Source organism: Elephas maximus, chromosome 6 (assembly GCF_024166365.1).
Source record: "Elephas maximus indicus isolate mEleMax1 chromosome 6, mEleMax1 primary haplotype, whole genome shotgun sequence".
Lineage (NCBI taxonomy): Eukaryota > Metazoa > Chordata > Mammalia > Proboscidea > Elephantidae > Elephas > Elephas maximus.
In genome coordinates, this window is record NC_064824.1 from 136,235,242 (window position 1) to 136,254,722 (window position 19,481).

General features: G+C 41.6%; 1 protein-coding gene across 1 annotated transcript in view; it reads left to right on the top strand.

The window, feature by feature from the left end:
- TRPM8 (transient receptor potential cation channel subfamily M member 8) overlaps window positions 1-16,004 on the top strand; it is an 89,946-nt gene extending 73,942 nt beyond the window's left edge. The window contains exons 22-24 of the mRNA XM_049889034.1: window positions 11,883-11,982; window positions 13,887-13,920; window positions 15,930-16,004. Of these exons, the coding sequence (XP_049744991.1) occupies window positions 11,883-11,982; window positions 13,887-13,920; window positions 15,930-15,980 (185 nt within the window). The 3' untranslated portion in view covers window positions 15,981-16,004. The remainder of the gene's footprint in view (window positions 1-11,882; window positions 11,983-13,886; window positions 13,921-15,929) is intronic.
- Window positions 16,005-19,481: the final 3,477 nt, after the last annotated feature.

Here is a 19,481-nt window from a genome sequence, read left to right on the forward strand (position 1 = left end):
GTATCAGGGGAGGAGAATTGGAAGTTCAGATCTGGAATTTAATTGTACTCAAAGACCACGCTGAAAGATCAGAGGGCCAATGCCCAAAGTAACAAGATGCCTCAGAAGGCCTTTGGTCCTGACTCAAAACTATCATGGAAGGTATTTAAAGGGTTTGAGAGATGACCCAGTGGACCAGTCTTGGCCTTCCAATGACATAGCCTTAAACACGTTTTGTGTGTGTGTGTGTATATATATATATATATATATATATATATATATATATATAGTCTTACATGGTTCTAGAGAAAAAACAAACAACAATGGATAAAAGTTGCAGGGAGGAAGATTTTGCAGGATAAGGAAAAGAACAATGTCTAACAGTTAGTGCTATCTGGAAATGCATGAAGTTGCCCTGTGGAGTAGTGAATTCCCCATTACTATGTGGTTCAGGATTGCAGTGGGTGGGCGGAGGCATTGCTGTGCTGAATGAAGGTCTGCTCCCAAAAGATACATTATGCTAGGCCCAAGATCAGTGGACCAGGAAACCCAGTGTAAGGGCAAATCAGTCCTCTAAATGCAGGGTGAGATTGAGAAAGTGGGACGCAATGCACTGCATTCCCCCAAAACTGATTTGAAGATTCAACCCAACACCTGTAACCCATTGCCATTGAGTTGATTCCGACTCGTGATGACCCCGTGTGACAGAGTAGGACTGCACTATGGGGTGTTCTTGGCTGTAATCTTTATGGGAGCAAACTGCCAGGCCTTTCTTACATGGCACTGCTGGCTGGGTTCGAACCGCCAACCTCTTGGTTAGTAGGTGAGTGTAAACCATTTGAGCCACCCAAGGACCACAAATCTCCAATATGTCCAGCAAATGGAAAAAGCTTCAGCTTGAGGAAGCAAACAGATAGGTAGCAAAGGTCGCATTGAAACATAGTGAGTGATGCTGATCTAGATCCGTCTCCCGAGGGGGGCCTCTGGGAAGGTGGGTGCTCTCGTGACATTCAGAGAGAGAGGGAGTGTGAGTTCGGGCATTTTCCTTCCTCAAACAGTTCTTATACTCGAGAAGGAATGGTGAAAAAGTGGGAATTGGAGACCATGAAAGGACAGGCTCCTTTTCTGTCCAATAATGGTGCAGTGATGACAAGAGAGAATGAGCAAGAGTTGGGCTTACTCACTAGAGGCTTCCCGAGGCGGCTGGTCCAGAAACCACAGCCCTGCCTTGTGGTTGCCAGTGCCTCCTAAATGTACCTCATGTTGGCCTCCAAAGGATGTGGAAGTCATGGGATTTAATTTTGAAGTTGCCCTTCTTGGTGAAAAACACATGATTTTGCCAATAACTTTCAGAACAGGTAGAGCCCAAGCTTTCCTCTTTGATACTTTTGTTTTGTGACATCTTTAAGAATAATGAAAATGTATACTACCTGATACTTGCATTTTTATAAAATGTAGTATTTTCATGATTAAAAAAACAATACGTATTCATTATGTTGGGTGCTGTCGAGTCGAGTCGATTTGGACTCCTAGTGACCCCATGTGACAGAGTAGAGCTGCCCCATAGGGTTTCCTAGGCTGTAATCTTTATGGGAGCAGATTAGCAGGTCTTTCTCCTGCAGGGCCATGGGGTGGGTTCGAACTGCCAACCTTTCAGTTAACCGTTGCACCAACAGGGCTCCTTGCATATTCATTATAGGACACTGGAAAAATTCAAAACACCAGTAGAAAAGAGTAAACCAAACACCAGTTGCTGTCGAGTCGATTCCCCCTCAGTGACTCTATAGACCAGAGTAGAATTGCCCCATAGGGTTTGCCAGGAGCGGCTGGTAGATTGGATCTGCTGACTTTTTGGTTAGCAGCTGAGCTCTCAACCACTGTGCCACCAGAGCTCCAAGAAAGAGTTAGAGCACATGTAACCCACCATCTAGAAATAAATATTGTCAGCAGTACTTCTATTATACGTATGTTCTATTATTCCCTTATGGTTGTGTAATAATTAGATCACTCTGTGCACACACATTCATAATGTGATTTGCTCATTTAACTAAAAATATATTGTGAACATTTTCCATATCCACAAATATAAATCTACATTGCCATTTTTAACTGTGGAATATTCCAGCTTATGGATGTACCATAATTAATTTAACCAATCCCTATGGTTAGACATGTTTTGATTCTTCTGTTAGCATATAACAGTGTGATTAAAAGCTTTGGTCACTCATTTTTGAGCATATCAGTAATTATCTTCCTTTGAGAAGAGAAATTTCTAGGTAAAGGTATGTACACTTTAAGGTTTATATATCGCCTGCTGCCCAGTTCACCACCATACTTACCCCTTTTTTCCCATTCAGCCTCATACTCTCCCCCAAAGTCTGTAAATATTTATAGATTTTTCTCCAGTGTTCGAGAGGCCTGTTTCTTCTTGCCAACACAGAGTGTAATATACCTTGTTAATTTTCGTTTCACCCTCCATGGGATGGATTGGCACAACTGCAACAATAAGGTAAAACATGCCAACGATCATGAAGGTGGCGCAGGACGGGGCCACCTTTCCCTTCAGTTATACATAAGGTCGCCATGAGTCGGAGCTGGTTGGATGGCAAGTAACAACAACAATTTTTCATTTTGTCAGTGAAGAATGTTGTGTTATCATTTCAACCAGCATTCCTTTGACTGCTGGAGAGTTGGGGTATTTTTTTCTCCATAATTTGTCATTATTGTTCTTCAACCATTTGTGTTTGGGAATGTCTATCTCCTTTCTGTGTTGATCTTTTTTTTTTTTTTTAAGTAATATTTTATTGAGTTTTTGGTCAAAGCTTACATAGCAGGTGAGGTTCCCATTTGGCGATTTCTGCACAATTTGTTCAGTGACATTAATTTCATTTATTATAATGTGTCAGCATTCTCTTTAATTGTGTTCTGTTTGTTCCACTTCCAGGGCTCTAGTTTCTCTGTCCCCTTGTCTTCTCATCTTTCCTTTTGAGTAATTGTTGACCTTTTGGTCTCATACAGATGTTTTTTAAATAGGGCATAGATCTTACAGGTAATACCCTATATTTTGTGTGTGTATTTCCATGGATCACTTTTGGGTGGCCTTTCTGGCCATGGTCTTGTAACTTCCACCCAAGTGACTGGGCAGGTCTGTGCAGATATAGTAGTTGTGGCCCACCAAAGGGAAAGCTCAGTTTTGCCATCCCACTGGGCTTGAGGTGAGCCATCCCAGAGGCAGGAAAGAGAGAATCTCACCACTACCAAGGAAGAACAGCCAGAAGCCAGCATGTCCTTTGGATCCGCAATCCCTGGGCTGAGAAGCTCCTGGAAGCAGGTGACTGAGAGAGGGGGAGAGCTGTAACCCTGAAGACAGTGAGAAGCGGTGGCAGGAGAGACCCAGCAGCAGGAGACGGAGCAGTGCACTTCCCGGCCCATGAAGAGGGGAAGCTGAGTGCCTTTGGGGAGAGGTCTAGGGCCAGGGAGAGGCATACCTGCAAACACAGCTGGGAAAAGGCTGTCCTGATGGAAGAACTGTATCCTTGAGTGTTCCTGAGCCTGAATTGTAACCTGTCATTTCCTTAATAAACCCCATAATCGTGAGTATTGTCTGTGAGTTCTGTGTGGCCAGTGCAATGAATTATCGAACCCAGTAGAGAAGTAGAGAGTGCCGTGGGAGGGATGGTTGGTGTCAGGATTGGTAAAGATGGCGGAGAGAAGAGCCATGTCTGACCCCTTGCCTCATAGGAATCAACCTTGGACTGTTAATCTTGATTCTCCTTCCCCCTTGTGAAGCTAGAGGAGGTCAGGCATCTCTCCCATGCTGTTTTTACAATGCATCACTCTGCTATTTCACGAAAAGGTGATCTCCGGAAATAGGCTCTATGAACTAAGGTGTACTTTCCCCTCTCCCCTCCCTCCGTGGTAATCACTAATGAACATTGGTTTCTCTCTCTATTTTTTTGTCTTCTTGTAGAAGAACATCATACAATATTTGTCCTTATATACTAGCTACGGCTGCTAACCAAGAGGTTGGCAGTTCAAATCCACCAGGCACTCCTTGGCAACTCTATGGGGCAGTTCTACTCTGTCTTATAGGGTTGCTGTGAGTCAGAATCAACTTGAAGGCAATGGGTTTTTTATAGCAGGTTTTGATATCGGGGAGTGTGAGGCCTCCTGCTCTGTTCTTTTTCTTCATTATTGCTTTGACTATTCAGAGTTTCTTTCCATTCCACATGAAGTTGGTCATTAGTTTTTCCGTTTTAGTAAAGCATGTTGCTGGTATTTGTATTGTGATTGAATTGTACCTGTAAACCAGTGTAGGTAGAACTGACATTTCTACTATATTAAGTCTTCCAATCCGTGAGCACAGGGTGTCTTTCCAGTTTTGTAGGTCTCTTTTAGTCTCTCGTAGCAGAGTTTTATAGCTTTCACTGTATAAGTCTTTTATGTCCCTGGTTAGGTTAATCTCTATGTACTTTATCAGTTTGGGGGCTATTATAAATGGTATTGTTTTCTTAATTTCTTTTTCCAAGTAGTCTTTGTTAGCGTAGAAGAAGCCAACTGATTTTGGTGTGTTGATCATATACCCTGCAACATTGCTAAATTCTTCTATTAGTTCCAGCATTTTTCTTGTGGAATCTTTAGGGTCTGCTACACATAGGATCAAGTCATCTGCAAGTAGAAATGGTTTTACTTCTTCCTTTCTAATTTGGGTACCTTTTATTCTTCTTTCTTGTCTTATTGCCCTAGCTAGGACTTGCAGCACAATGTTGAATAAGAGTGTCTCATTCCCATTCTCGAAGAGAAGGCTCTCAGCCTTTCTCCCTTGAGTATAATGTTTCTGTTGGTTTTGCATATATGCCCCTAATTACGTTGAGGAATTTCCCTTCTTTTCCCATTTTTCTGAGAATTTTTATGAGGATAAAATTTTATCGAATGCCTCTTCCACATCAGTTGATACAATCATGTGGTTCTTTTCCTTTGTTTTATTTATGTGGGGGATTACATTGACTGATTTTCTAATGTTGAACCACCGTTGTAATCCTGGTATGAATCCCACTTGATCATGGTATATGATTTTGATATGTTGCTGAAGTCTGTTAACTAGAATTTTGTTGAAAAATTTTGCATCTATGTTCACAAGGGGTATTGGCCTGTAATTTTCTTTTTTTGTGGTGTCTTTGCCTGGTTTAGGTATCAGGGTTATGCTGGTTTCATAGAAAGAGTTCAGTAATACTCCTTCCTCTTCTGTGGTTTTGAAGAGATTGAGTAGGATTGGTGTCAACTCTTCTCTGAATGTTTGGTAGAATTCTCCAGTGTAGCCATCTGGTCCTGGGTTTTTTGTTGGCAGTTTTTTTTTTTTTTTTTAAATCATCAGTCTCTTCTTTTGTAATGCATCTGCTTAAATTCTCCACCCTGTTTGTGTTAGTTTGTGTAGGCAGTGTGTTTCTAGGAATTTGTACATTTCATCTGTGTTTTCAAATTTGTTGCGGTACAATTTTTCATAGTAAGCTGTCATGGTCTTTATCTCTGTTGGATCGGTTGTAAAGTCAGCAGTTTCATTTCTTAGTTTGGTTATGTGCCTTTTCTGGTTTGTGTTTTCTTTTGTTAATCTCGTCAGTGGTTTTCCTATTTTGTTGACCCTTTCAAAGGACCAGCTTCTGGTTTTGTTGATTGTTTCTATTGTTTTTTAAAATTTTCTGTTCCATTTATTTCTGCCCTAAACTTTGTTATTTCCTTTTTTTCCGGGAGCTTTTGGCTTTTTTTGCTCTTCCTTTTCTAGAACTCAGCTGCTAACCAAAAGGTCAGCAGTTTGAATTCACCAGCTACTCCTTGGAAACCCGATGGGGCAGTTCTACTCTGTCCTATAAGGTTGCTATGAGGTGGCATCAATTCAAAGGCAACGGATTTTGGTTTCTATTTGCTGAAGTTGTTGGTTTAAGTTAATGATTTTGGATGTTCTTTTTTGATGTAGGCATTTATTGCTATGATTTTCCCTCTGAGTACTGCTTTTGCTGTGTCCCAAAAGTTTTAATATGTTGTGTTTTTATTTTATTCAAGAAAGTTTTTAAGTTCACTTTTAATTTCTTCTATACGCAATGGTTTTTTAGTAGTACTGTTTATTAGTATTATTTGATTTCCATGTATTTGTTTATTTTTTCCTGTTGTTGATTTCTAGCTTCATACTGTTATGGTCCGAGAAGATGCTTTGTGTGATTTCAATCTTTAAAATTCGTTGAGACTTGTTTTGTGACCTAGCATATGGTCTATTCTGGAAAATGGTCAATGTGCACTGGAGAAGAATGTGTATTGTTCTGATGCTGGGTGGAGTGTTCTATCTATGTCTGTTAGATCTAGTTGGCTTATGGTTTTATTTAAATTCTCAGTGTCCTTACTGGTCTTCTCTTTAGATGTTCTGTCTATAATCAAAAGTGGTATATCGAAGTCTGCTACTATTATTGTGGAGTTGTCTATTTCTCCTTTTATGTTAGTATTTGTTTCATGTATTTTGCAGCATTGCTGTTAGGTGCATATATATTTATAATTGTTACGTCTTCTTGCTGGATTGACCCTTTTATTTTTATGTAATGTCCTTCTTTGGAAACCCTGGTGGCATAGTGGTTAAGTGCTACGGCTGCGAACCAAAGGGTTGGCACGGTTCAGATTCACCAGGTGCTCCTTGGAAACTCTATGGGGCAGTTCTACTCTGTCCTATACGGTTGCTATGAGCCAGGGTTGACTCGATGGCAGTGGGTTTGGCTTTGGTTTTTTTATTGTCCTTCTTTATCTATTGTAAGAGATTTTGATTTAAAGTCTATTTTATCTGATATAAGTATAGCCACCTCTGTTCCTTTTTGTTTACTGGTTACAGGGAATATTTTTTTTCCCATTCTTTTATTTTCAATCTGTGTCCTTATGTCTAAGGTGTGTTTCTTGTAGACAGCAAAAGGATGGATCATATATATATACATTTTTGTCCATTCTGCCACTCTCTGCCTTTTGCATGGGGTGTTTAGAGCATTTACGTTTAAGGTTATTCCTGAAAACGAAGTGTCTACCTCACTCATTTTGCTGTTTGTATTTTGAGTGTTTCATGTTTTCTTTATTTTTTTATTCTGATTTTTCTGGTTTTGTTTGGTTGCTTTCCTGTGAAGGCGTCTTTTTGCTTTCTTCCTTCTTTCCTTCTGAATGTTTTTTCTTGGTGATTTCTTAGTGGTTACCACATGTATTACATTACTTAACTTACAATTGCAACGATGCTTAACATACAAACAGTTAACACACAACCTTAACATAATAAATCTCTTCCTGATATGCTCCTCCCTCCACCATTTCTGTTGGTGTGTCTTAATTAACATCAATATACAATCCATATCTGATAAGTTTACTTTGTACTTATTACTTACAAACTTGATGTTGTCTTGTTTGTGGGCTTTAATTATTGAGTTTACTTTCTGAAAATATCATATATTTGTTCCTTATATTGCCGAGTTGTTGCCTTTTTTTGAGATTGCTCTCTCGCTTTTATTTTTCTTTATTTTTTCTTGTGTATAGGTACGAGTATTTATTTAATGCTCTTGCCTTTTCATCTGGAGTACTCCTTTCAGTAAATCTTCCAAAGCTGGTCTGGTAGAGGCAAATTCCCAGAGCTTCTGTTTATTTGGGAATGTCTTGATTTTCTTCTTGTTTTTGAATGACAACTTTGCTAGGTAAAGAATCCTTGGCTGGCAATTGTTTTCATTCAGTATTGTATATATGTTGTTCTGTTGTCTTCTGGTCTCTAGAGTTTCTGGGCCAAAGTCGGCACTGAGTCCTGTGAAATCTAACAACTCTTGGTATGTTACATTGTGTTTTTCTCTTTGGTTTTCTAGAATTTTATTAGGATATGTTGCAGAATTAGGTTTTTTTTTTTTTTGTATTTCTTCTAATTGGGGTTTGTGTAGCTTCCTGTATTTTCAGGCTTGCTTCTCTCTTCAGGTCTGGGAAATTCTCTTTGATTTTCTCCTGGAGAATTGTTTCTATGCCTTTATTGTCACAATGCTCTGTGATTCCAGTAATTCTAATGTTATATTTCTTAATTGAATCCCATATTTCCATTTGAGTTTTTTTGCTTTTCTTTGTTCTTTTCTCTTGCATCTCTTGAGCCTAGGTAAATTCAGTTATTTTGTCTTCTAGTTCATTTGTTCTATATTCTGTCCGTTCACCTGTATTTTTGGGTGTTTCTCTTGTTTTTCTAAGTCAGTTGCTTTATTATCCAGTTCCTGTAGTTCTCTTTGTTTTTTTCTTTTTTGATGTTTTCCATTTCTTTGTTGGTTCTTCTTCTCTTGTGATTTTGTGTGTTTACTATTTTTTTGTTGTTGTTGTTGAACTTGGGCCATTTTGTTATTTTCATTATTATGTTTTTATTTTAAATTTTGTGTTATAGTTTTTGTGGAAAATTTTTCCAATTGGGCACCCTGGCCATGCAGTGGCCAAGAGCTCAGCTGCCAACTGAAAGGCTGGGACCCGCACCCAACAGCTGCTTGGTGGGAGTTAGATGCGGCAGCCTGCCTCTGAAAAGCCTCACAGCCTGGAAACCCCATGGCAAAGCTCCGCTTCACCCCACAGAGTCTCCACAAATTAGAATCGACACAAGGGCAGTGAGCCTAGTATCTTTTCCTGAGAACCATTGGAAGGCACTCTTATCTCTAAGTTTTTTTTCAGTGTTGATTCAGGAGTTCTGAATGCTTGATCTGTGGAACTCAATATGCACGCACAAGAAGAGGGGAGTTCAGCTGGTCGCAGATGCCCAATTTTCCTGTGGTGAAGGTGGTGGGATCTCTGTGTCTTTCCCTCACAGGTGCTCCTGCACAGGCTCTCCTACAGTGTCCTGCTGTGGGCGGAGCTGTCCGAAGTATTCCCCTCACCCTGCTGCCCTTGAAGTTCCTCCCGGTCCTAGTGCCCATCTGTCTTGGGCCTCAGCAAGATTCAGTGGCACTCTCTCACAGTGTCAGGGTCTCTCTTCACCCCCTCCCAATTGCATGACCCATGAACTCCCAAGGCCAGTCTGAGCCACCTTAAAAAGTTGGGCTACAGCTTCCTCAGATTAGCTCCCTTTCTGTTCTCTGGAGTTTTTCCCAGCCCCATCCCAAAATGGCTAAAATGGCTGCGATGAGCAAGTTCTCGTGATGTTAGCAGGTAGGTTCTCCCAGCTTTCGTGCTATCCCTGCTTCTCTTCTCTCTGCTTCTGGACTCACCCTGACTCTTCAACACCTCAGCTGCCATCCAGAGTTCTGAGATCTCAGTCTGTGCTTGTTTTTATTCTGTTCAGTGTGTTAGTTGCTAGGGGAGTAAATGGGAGCATTCACTCACTTTACCATATTTCTCTACCTCATATGTGTGTTGATCTTTAAGTACCCTTCTTGGGCTTCTAAGGAGCCCTGATGGTACTCAGCTGCTAATCAAAAGGTTGGTGGTTCAGACCCACCCACAGGTTCTTTGGGAGGAAGACCTGGTGATCTGTTTTCATAAATATTAAGGTCTAGAAAACACTAGGAAAACCTGGTGGTATAGTGGTTAAGTGCTACAGCTGCTAACCTAAAGGTCAGCAGTTCGAATCCACCAGGCGCTCCTTGGAAACTCTATGGGGTAGTTCTACCCTGTCCTATAGGGTCGCCATGAGTCCGAGTCAACTTGAAAGCAATGGGTTTTTTTTAGAAAACACTAAGGGGCTGTTGTATCTGTCACATGGGATCTCTGTTTTGAGTCTGGAGAGTCTTAAGGACTAGCTCCCTTAATGTAAATGTAGTATTAGTAGGTAAACTAATAACTACTGTATGAGTAAGACATAGGGCCACCAGGAGGGGATCCACCTTCTGGGGGTCTACGTTGAGGGGGAAACCTCTTCCCAGATCCTTGAGGTGAGGGAGGAGCAACCTGAGAGGTGTGGACAGTAGTCTTCTGTCCCGGGTCCACGGAGGAAGAAAGCAAATCATGCAAGGAGGGGAGTCTTATACTGCTAGTGAGGTGGGGGCCCTGAAATTTCATGAGCTTAGCTACCATTAGGTTTATTTGAATGTTACCCCAGGGAACTGAGGTGCAAACTTAGCTACCTTATCTGCAGAGTTCAGCTTAAGTCAGGGTAGGGAAATTTTCTATGTGGGTGTGGCTGGGTAAGGCCTTGGCAGGGGCCTAGGCAGCAAACTAAAGTTGGAGAGGTCTGGCTCCTAACATAATCACCATGAGTCAGAAATTGACTCGTCAGAAATGGCTTCACTAGGAAAAATGCAATGAAAAGAAATTCAGTTAGGAATTATTTTCTAAAGTGAATAACCACCGTTTACAAATAAACCCGTATTTGATATGTAGGATTTCCTTAGACTCAGGCATTTACGTATTAGCTCTGTTACTGGCCTCCAGTTAATTCTTTCTAAACCCAGGAAGATACTCTGGTTGTTCCCAAACTCTAATGTGTAGACAAACAAATTTAAACAGTAATTTAAAAGTAAAAACTAGATAAAATTATTCAAAGTGAATACCTGTACAAACATGTGCTTTTCTGTCCCATGGATTTGTGTGGAAGCCTGATGTCCACTGCTCTTACCATTCTTTAAACCTTGACTACACGTTGGCCTGTTCTTTTTTTTTTTTAACCTGACAATCTGAAACGTTCAGACACTATAAAAAATTAAACTAAGAATCTTGCTGGTGCTTCCTCCAGGTTAATTTCATGGCATTTCCAGTCTTCTCACTGTCATGTGCCATCAAGTTGGTTCCGACTCATATTGACACTATAGGACAGAGTAGAACTACCCCATAGGGTTTTCTAGAGTGTAATCTTTATGGGAGCAGATCACCAGGTCTTTTCCCCAGTGGAGTCGCTGTTGAGTTCAAATTGCCAACCTTTTGGTCAGCAGCCAAGCTGTTAACCACTGCACCAGCAAGGCTCCTTTTCCAGGCTTTGAGGAAAGGAAAAATCTATAAGTAATGATGCTGAACAGGTTTCAGCGGAGCTTTCAGACTAAGACATGCCATAAGTGGGGGGCCAACTCACTGGCAGCAAACAGCAAGAAGAATTCTCATGAAGGTCCACACGTGGACTGCATGTTTTCCAAGGGTAGGAACTATGCCTGGGTCTCATTTTCTTCCCCTCTGAAGTTTCTACTTCAGGTTTAGATTGAGAATAGGCACTCCCTCTGTAATTATCTGACTGAATGATTGATTTAGCATTTCTGGTGTTGTTAGTTGCCATTGAATTGGGCTCCAACTCATGGCGACCCCACATGTTACAGAGTAGAACTGCTCCATAGGGTTTTTTTTTTTTTTGCTGTACTTTTTATGGAAGCAATTCACCAGACCTTTCTTTGAACTGCTGGCCTTTAGCTAGCACCACCCTCCAAATGGAGCCCTGGTGGTGCAGTGGTTAAGAGCCACAGCTGCCAACCAAACGGTGGGCAGTTGAAATCCACCAGTCACTCCTTAGAAACCCTATGGGGCAGTTCTACTCTGTCCTACAGTGTCACTGTGAGTTGGAATAGGCTTAATGGCAATGGGTTTGTTTTGTTTTGTTTTACTCTCTAAATGGAAGAGGAGCACATTTCAAATGAGAGAACCAGACTTCATTAGTGGAATGGCGTTGCTAAGTCACAAAATGCACAGAAAGGATTTAGACTGACTTCTCTTTAGAATAACAATTCCCTTTCCAGTTCATGCAGGCAGCTCCAATTCCTCTTTGTTACCAACAAATTCACTAATATTGCATTGCTCTGCTGTGGTTCCTTGTAAGCAACGTTCCTCAGATCAGCCAGTGCAAGATGAATCGTGTTCTCCTTGTACCAGAGTAAATCCACATGCCTAACAGGTGTTGGTTTAGGAAGCAAGGGGCAGTGACACCATCTGAGTGTTTCTTCTTTGTCTCCTTATTCGAGGTGTCACAAATGAGGACAACGACACTCTGGCATGGGAGGGTGTCATGAAGGAAAATTACCTCGTCAAGATCCACACGAAAGCCAATGACAACTCTGAGGAGTAAGTCAGTCGTTCCTTCTTGCTTTGTGAGGCTCCTCTCTTATACGTGTACCGGCAGCACGCAGGCTAGTTCTCTAGCTCTGCTATAACAGAAATACCACAAGTGGATGGCTTTAACAAACAGAAATTTGTTTTCTCACAGTTTAGGAGACTGCAAGTCTGAATTCAGGGTACTGGCTCTAGGGGAAGGCTTTCTGTCTCTGTTGGCTCCGGGGGAAGGTCCTTGTTCTTCGGTTCCTTGGCGATCTTCATGTGGTGTGGCATCTATCTTCCCCCATCTCTCTGCTTATTTTTTTGCTTGCGCTTTATCTGCTCTTTTATATCTCAAAAGAGGTTGATTTAAGACACACCCTACACTAATACTGCCTCATTAACGTAACAAAGAAAACCCATTGCCCAATGGGTTTATAACCACAGGTACAGGGATTAGGATTTACAAGACATATTTTGGGGAGACACAATCCAGCCCATAACACTTGGAAAAGAGAATTTGCAGCATATAACAATAGCACCAAAAAGATGTTACCCAAGCTTTTGAAGATGATAAACACTTAAGTATGCGTCATTCTTTCGTGAAGAGGGAAAAAAAACCCCTTCCTTCACCATCCTGATTATCCTCCAAGGTCCTGGGAAAGAACAAGGTGTTTGGAACCTGCAGTACAGGGGCCAGGGAACCAAGTAACTAGAGCTTGGTCTCTTTTCGGCCATGACATGGAGGTGGATTCCGGGAAGACCCACAGGTTGTGGGCAGTTAGCATGATCTCACAGGTGTCGCACTTGGATCTCTACGATGAAGAATTAGAAAGATGGAGTAGGGGAAACAGTTGGATTGATTGGTTGCAGATGTTCCTGAGTGGTCCTGAATAACGTTTATGAATTGCATGAAGTTGTTATCAGTACCCTATAAAAATCAATGAGTACCAGCTAAGTCCATAGGCAAGCCACAGGGACTGTGTTATACAGGGCCTGTAGGAGCACACTGTTCTTATTGTGATGATCGTTGTTGTTGTGTGCTATGGAGTTGATTCTGACTCATGGTGACCCCATGTGACAGAGCAGAACTGCCCCATGGGGTTTCCTAGGCTGTAATCTTTCAGGGAGCAGATCTCCAGGTCTTTTTACCGAGGAGCTGCTGAGTGCATTCCAACTGCCAACCTTTCAGTTAGTAGCTGAGAGCTTTAACTGCCGTGCCACCAGTGCTCGTATTATGAAGGTTAACATGCCTAACTGGCCGATGCCACTCTTACTGAGAGATCAAAATTCACCCTGAAATTCCCCTTAACAAAAAAATGAGTAAATATAAGCATAGTTAATCCCTTTTTTTGTCCCTGGGTAGCACAAGTCGTTAAGCACTGGACTACTAGCTGAAAGGCTGGCGGGTGGATCCCACCCAGAGGCGCCTCAGAAGACAGATCTGATGATCTGCTTCTGAAAGGTCACAGCCTTGAAAACCCCATGGAGCAGCTCTACTCTGCATGTGTGGCGTCGCCATGAGTTGGAATCGACTCAAGGGCAGCTAACAGCAACAACGATCCCTTTGTTAGGTTCAGCACAGTTATTGGAAGAAGCATGGAGCATTCTTTCCCTTTGAATGACAGAGCGGATGCCCTAGCTCTCCTCTGAGAGCTTGGTTTTGGAAGGGAGGGATGACCTTGTGGGTCACCTTCCACCACCCCAGCAGCAGAGGAAGTATTTGCAGCACCTCTAGCTGGGGTGAGAGAGGGATTCAGCTTAGTTTGGGTATTAGGAAGAAATTTAGAAAGATGAAGGCAGGTGAACCTTGGTTTAGTTGAAATTGAGAATGACCTGTATTCTGCCCTTCTGAAGACTGTGAGATAGAGCTCGGTAGCCTCTATTTCTCTCTCGCTCTCTCTCGGTCACTCCTTTTTAAAATTTCTTTGCAGAATGAGGCATCGGTTTCGGCAGCTGGATACAAAGGTATGGCTCTGTTTATTGTGTGAGAAATACTTTTTATCTCTATTATCTTTGATAATGTCTTCCATAATAGAGAAGTTAACTATTTGGAAAAAAAAATTGTAGACATGACTGTTCCATATTCCGTTGTCTTCATGACTGTGTGAGGGTTAGGTGCTGGAACGGAGTCGCTTCTCAGGCTCCCAGCGCACACAGGGAATAGTCCTGAAGACCCTTTTCCATGCTCTCGAAAGTCTTTCTGTCCCTGTCTAACCCAGGGCTGTTCTCCTGTTATCTCTCAGCTGTGGAGGCAGGTGTTGCTGTTGCTATTGGGTGCTGTCAAATTGATTCCAACTCATAGCAACCCTATGTGACAGAGTAAAACTGCCCATTAGGGTTTTCTTCGCTGTAACCTTTATGGGGGCAGATTGACAGAGTTTTCTTTTGTGGAGCTACTGGGCGGGTTTGAAGCACCAACCTTCACTTAGCAGCTGAGCACTTAACCATTGGGCAACCAAAGTTCCTTGGAGGCAGGTGTCAAAAACCCATTGCCGTCGAGTCAATTCCAACTCATTAGCAGCCCTACAGGATAGAGTAGCACTGCCCCATAGGGTTTCCAAGGAGTGGCTGGTAGATTTGAACTGCTGACCTTTTCGTTAGTAGCCGAGCTCTTATCTACTGCACCATCAGGGCTCTTCGAGGCAGGTGTAGGTCTTTGCAGTTACAGGAAACACCAGAAAGGCTCAAAATAGCTGTTTGGGAGCCTATGAGCCTCCAGGCCATTCTGCATGCCGCTGTAATTTGTTACCTACTTAACTAGAAGAGGGAGCCCTGGTGGCACAGTGGTTAAGAGCTCGGCTGCTAATAAAAGGTTGGCAGTTTGAATCCACCAGATGCCCCTTGGAAACCCTATGGGTCAGTTCTACTCTGTCCTGTAGGGTTACTATGAGTCAGAATCAACTTGACAGCAACGGGTTCTTAACTCCAAGAGTGTGGCTGATGCTTGAGTAGATGTGTGCACACCGAGCATGGAGAAGGTTTGGCCACCCTGTCCCCTGCCCTCAGCTGGGGAGCCAGGAGTTACGGTGAGTTCAGCAGAGATGGCGCTTCCTCCATAAATGCCGGCTCCCCGTCAGGCCCTGAAGAGGAGACGGCATTTGTATATAATCACAGAGTTCTGCAAATGGCATCCTGAATGATGACCTTCACATACTAAGATGGGATTTATTGGTATTATATCGTAATTTTTAAAATTAGTGTTATACTTTCATCAAAGAAAAATTTTATTAGTATCTTATAATTTTGTTAGATTAGTTACATATACTGCTATTATTTCCATAGACTTTTTTCATTGTATCATTACAATCTATTAATTCTATGAAGGAGCCACTAGGGATTTGCATTTTAAAAAACCAAACCCACTGCTGTTGAGTTGATTCTGACTCATAGTGCCCTACAGAGCAGAGTAGAACTGCCCCCTAGGGTTTCCAAGGAGTGGCTGGTGGATTTGAACTGCTGACCTTTTGGTTAGCAGCTGAGCTCTTAACCACTGCACCACCAGGGCTCCTAAATTTGCATTTAGGTAAAGAAAATACAGGAGCCCTGGTGGCACAGTGATTAAGTGCTTGGCTGCCAATTGAAAAGTTGGCGACTGGAACCCACCAGTCACCGCAAAGGAGAAAGATATGGCGGTCTTCTTCCCTAAAGATTACAGGCTTAGAAACCCTATGGGGTAGTTCCACTCTGTCCTATAGGGTTGTTAAGAGCCAAGATCAACTCAACAACACCCAACAACAACAAAGTAAATACTAATTGGTGCCTGCGATCACTCGCTAGTTCTATGATTTCAGTAAATAAGCAATGAACAGAGTCTGAAATGCCCCTATTGTTCTTACTCCACCCCTTCCAGCATGTGCCATACTTGCTGTTTTATACGCATGTCTGTTTCATGGAAAAGCTGTAGAACTGTTATTTGAAATTAAAAATCAGGAAATTTTATCTTAAGACCAGTTCTACTTTGTCTTCTCTCCCAGCTTAATGATCTCAAGGGGCTTCTGAAAGAGATTGCTAATAAGATCAAATGAAACCAACTGGACTCTAAGGGAGACAAATCTAATTTTAGTAAGGTAAGTCATTCCAATGGCTTTTCTTTTCTCTGAAAATTTACGTATCTTAAGACTAACTTAAAATCATGATATTCTTTTCATATGGTATTGAATTTGAAAATAATGCATTTTGTAAAAAATTCGGTTTAGGAACATAGGAAGGAACAAGTGAAAGACCCCCCATCTTACCTTCTCCACCAATTTTACTCCCCACACCAGAGGTTAGTGCTGCTAGAGTAGGGTATAAGGGTCCTTCGAGATCTTTTTAAGGCACTCGAAACCTCTTCAGCTATTTGACATTAATCAAATCAAGGTCACACCCTTCTAAGACTTGCTTTCATTTTTCTCACTTAACCGTATATGATGGCTATCTTTCCAGGCCAGCGCCGAAGAGTTTACCTCATTCTCATGACACAATTCTTACGTTTGTTGCTATGAGATATACAAATGTATGTTTTTGCTAATTAAAGTCTTCCAGTGACACGTTCTTTTTTTTTTTTTTTTTTAGCAGTTGCTCATTTCCAGAATAAAAATGTAACTAAATTAACTGGGAAAATTTAACCCAAGATGTTGCTGCATGATCTTGTTGTTATTGTCAGGTGCCATTGAGTTGATTCCGACTTAAAGCAACCCTATAAGACAGGGTAGAACTGCCACATAGGGTTTTCAAGGCTGAAATCTTCAAGAAGCAGACTGCCACATCTTTCTCCTGTGGAGTGGCTGGTGGGTTCGAACCACCAACCTGTTGGTTAGCAGCTGAGCACTTTAACCACTGTGTCACCAGGGCTCCTCCTGACAGTTCTAGAACATATTAATTTCTCTGTTGTGGAAGGCTTGTTAGAGTGAGATTGGTGCATATTTTATACTATCTAAAGGGCAGCAGGTATAGCCTTCTGAAGTGTTTGAGAAAATAAAGCTTGTGTATTAAGGAATAAATTATTTCAGTTCTTTCATAATGGTGTTTAATGAAAATAATATTAAGCTTTATAATGAATTATAATTGGATTTTGAAACATCTGCCATTTTTTAAAATTTATGAGCTGAAGACAAGAAAAGCAACCAGGAACAGATAAAGCAATTAAAAATGATAAAAGATCTAAGGTGACTGAAGAGTTGTAACAATCAGAAAAGATTGAAATTCAGATATGCACAGCCATCTCTGACAGCTCCAATCTCCTCATCTTTCATTTTTAAAAAATGCGTCGACTGTGACTAAAATGAGCAAACAAACTGGCTTCCTATCAAATTACCTTTTGCTTAATCCTGGCCAACTGACTGGAAAAGATCCATATTTATGCCTGTTCCCAAGAAAGGTGATCCAACCGGATGCGGAAATTATAGAACAACATCATTAATATCACACGCAATCAAAAATCTGCTGAAGATCATTCAAAAATGGCTGATGTTTACCTGTGTTTTATTGACTATACAAAGGCATTAGGCTGTGTGGATCATAACAAATTATGGATAACACTGTGAAGAATGGGAATTCCAGAACACTTAATTGTGCTCATGAGGAACCTTTACATAGATCAAGAGACAGTTGTTCGGACAGAACAAGGGGTTACTGATTGGTTTAAAGTCAGGAAAGATGTGCATCAGGGTTGTATTCTTTCACCATACCTATTCAATCTGTATGCTGAGCAAATAATCTGAGAAGCTGGACTATATGAAGAAGAATGAGGCATCAGGATTGGAAGAAGACTCATTATCAACCTGCGTTATGCAGATGACACAGCCTTGCTTGCTGAAAGTGAAGAGGACTTGAAGCACTTACTGATGAAGATCAGAGACCACAGCCTTCAGTACGGATTGCACCTCAACATAAAGAAAACAAAAATCCTCACAACTGGTCCAATAAGCAACATCATGATTAATGGAGAAAAGATTGAAGTTGTCAAGGATTTCATTTTACTTGGATCCACAACCAACAGCCATGGAAGCAGCAGTCAAGAAATCAAAAGATGCATTGCATTGGGTAAATCTGTGAAGGACCTCTTAAAAGTGTTGAAAAGCAAAGATGTCACTTGAAGACTAAGGTGTGCCTGACCCAAGCCATGGTATTTTCAATCACATCATATGCATGTGAAAGCTGGACAATGAATAAGGAAGACCAAAGAAGAATTGACGCCTTTGAATTGTGGTGTTGGCAAAGAATACTGACTATACCATGGACTGCCAAAAGAATGAACAAATCTGTCTTGGAAGAAGTGCAATCAGAATGCTCCTTAGAAGCAAGGATGGCGAGACTGTGTCTTACATACTTTGGACATGTTGTCAGGAGGGATCAGTCTCTGGAGAAGGACATCATGCTTGGCGAAGTACAGGGTCAGTGGAAAAGAGGAAGACCATCAACGAGGTGGGTTGACACAGTGGCTGCAACAGTGAGCTCAAGCATAATGATGATTATAAGGATGGCTCAGGACTGGGCAGTGTTTTATTCTGTTGTGCATAGGGTCTCTATGAGTTGGAATTGACTCGAGGGCATCTAACAGCAACAACAACAAACCTTTATTACTATACAGAGTTAATTACCTGGTGAATGGAAATGAATGGGGAGAGGAACATTACATCATTTCTGTGTGTTGTGTGTTTGTGTGTGTGTTTGCAAGTACACACCCATGAAAGAAAGAGAAAGAGAAGAAAAGTGCCTGAGGAAAAAAAAAAAAAAGAGGTGCCCCATAAATTCTTAACCGCTGACATCTTTAGAAACAGTGAATTTGACGTGTCCAATTTTTGGTATATTTTTTACTTGTGAATATAAAATCCGCTTGTTTGATGTGTCTGTTTGGGCATATCCTTAAAAAAAAAAAAAAAAACCTTAAAAATCTCACTGCAAATGTATGTTTGTCGCAACTGACTAAAACCAAACCAAACCCATTGTCATTGAGTTGACTCTGACTCATAGAGACCCTATAGGACAGAGTAGAACTACTCCATAGGGTTTCCAAGGAGAGGCAGTGGATTTGAAGTGCCGGCCTTTTGGTTAGCAGCAGAGCTCTTAACCACTGCACCACCAGGGCTCCTGGCAACCAGCTACGTGAGGCTAAAATCTTATTCTTCTAGTGACTCTGGAATGCTTCTTTCTGTAGAGGGACGAGGCAATCTTCTCTCCCTGAGGTAGGAGTAGGGGAAGGGAATGCCAGCCAGCCCCCATCCCATGGGTGTGAACTGCAGCAGTTGAGTCAGGGCAGAGAACTGACATGGGCGGGGCCGGATCTGTATGGATTCTCCCATCTGGGCTCTGTCCCTAAATCGGCCTTTAGTCCAGTAACTTGGGATGAACAAACAGGCAATTGTATATTTTTTCTTTCTTCCACACTAAGATTGAAAGGAAATAAGAATCCAGGATGAGAGAAAGGCCATACGTTTTCTCATAACCAACTAGTTGCTGTCAAGTTGACTCCAACTCATGGAGACCCCATGTGTGTCAGAGTAGAACTGTGCTCTGTGGGGTTTTCAATGGCTGATTTTTTGGAA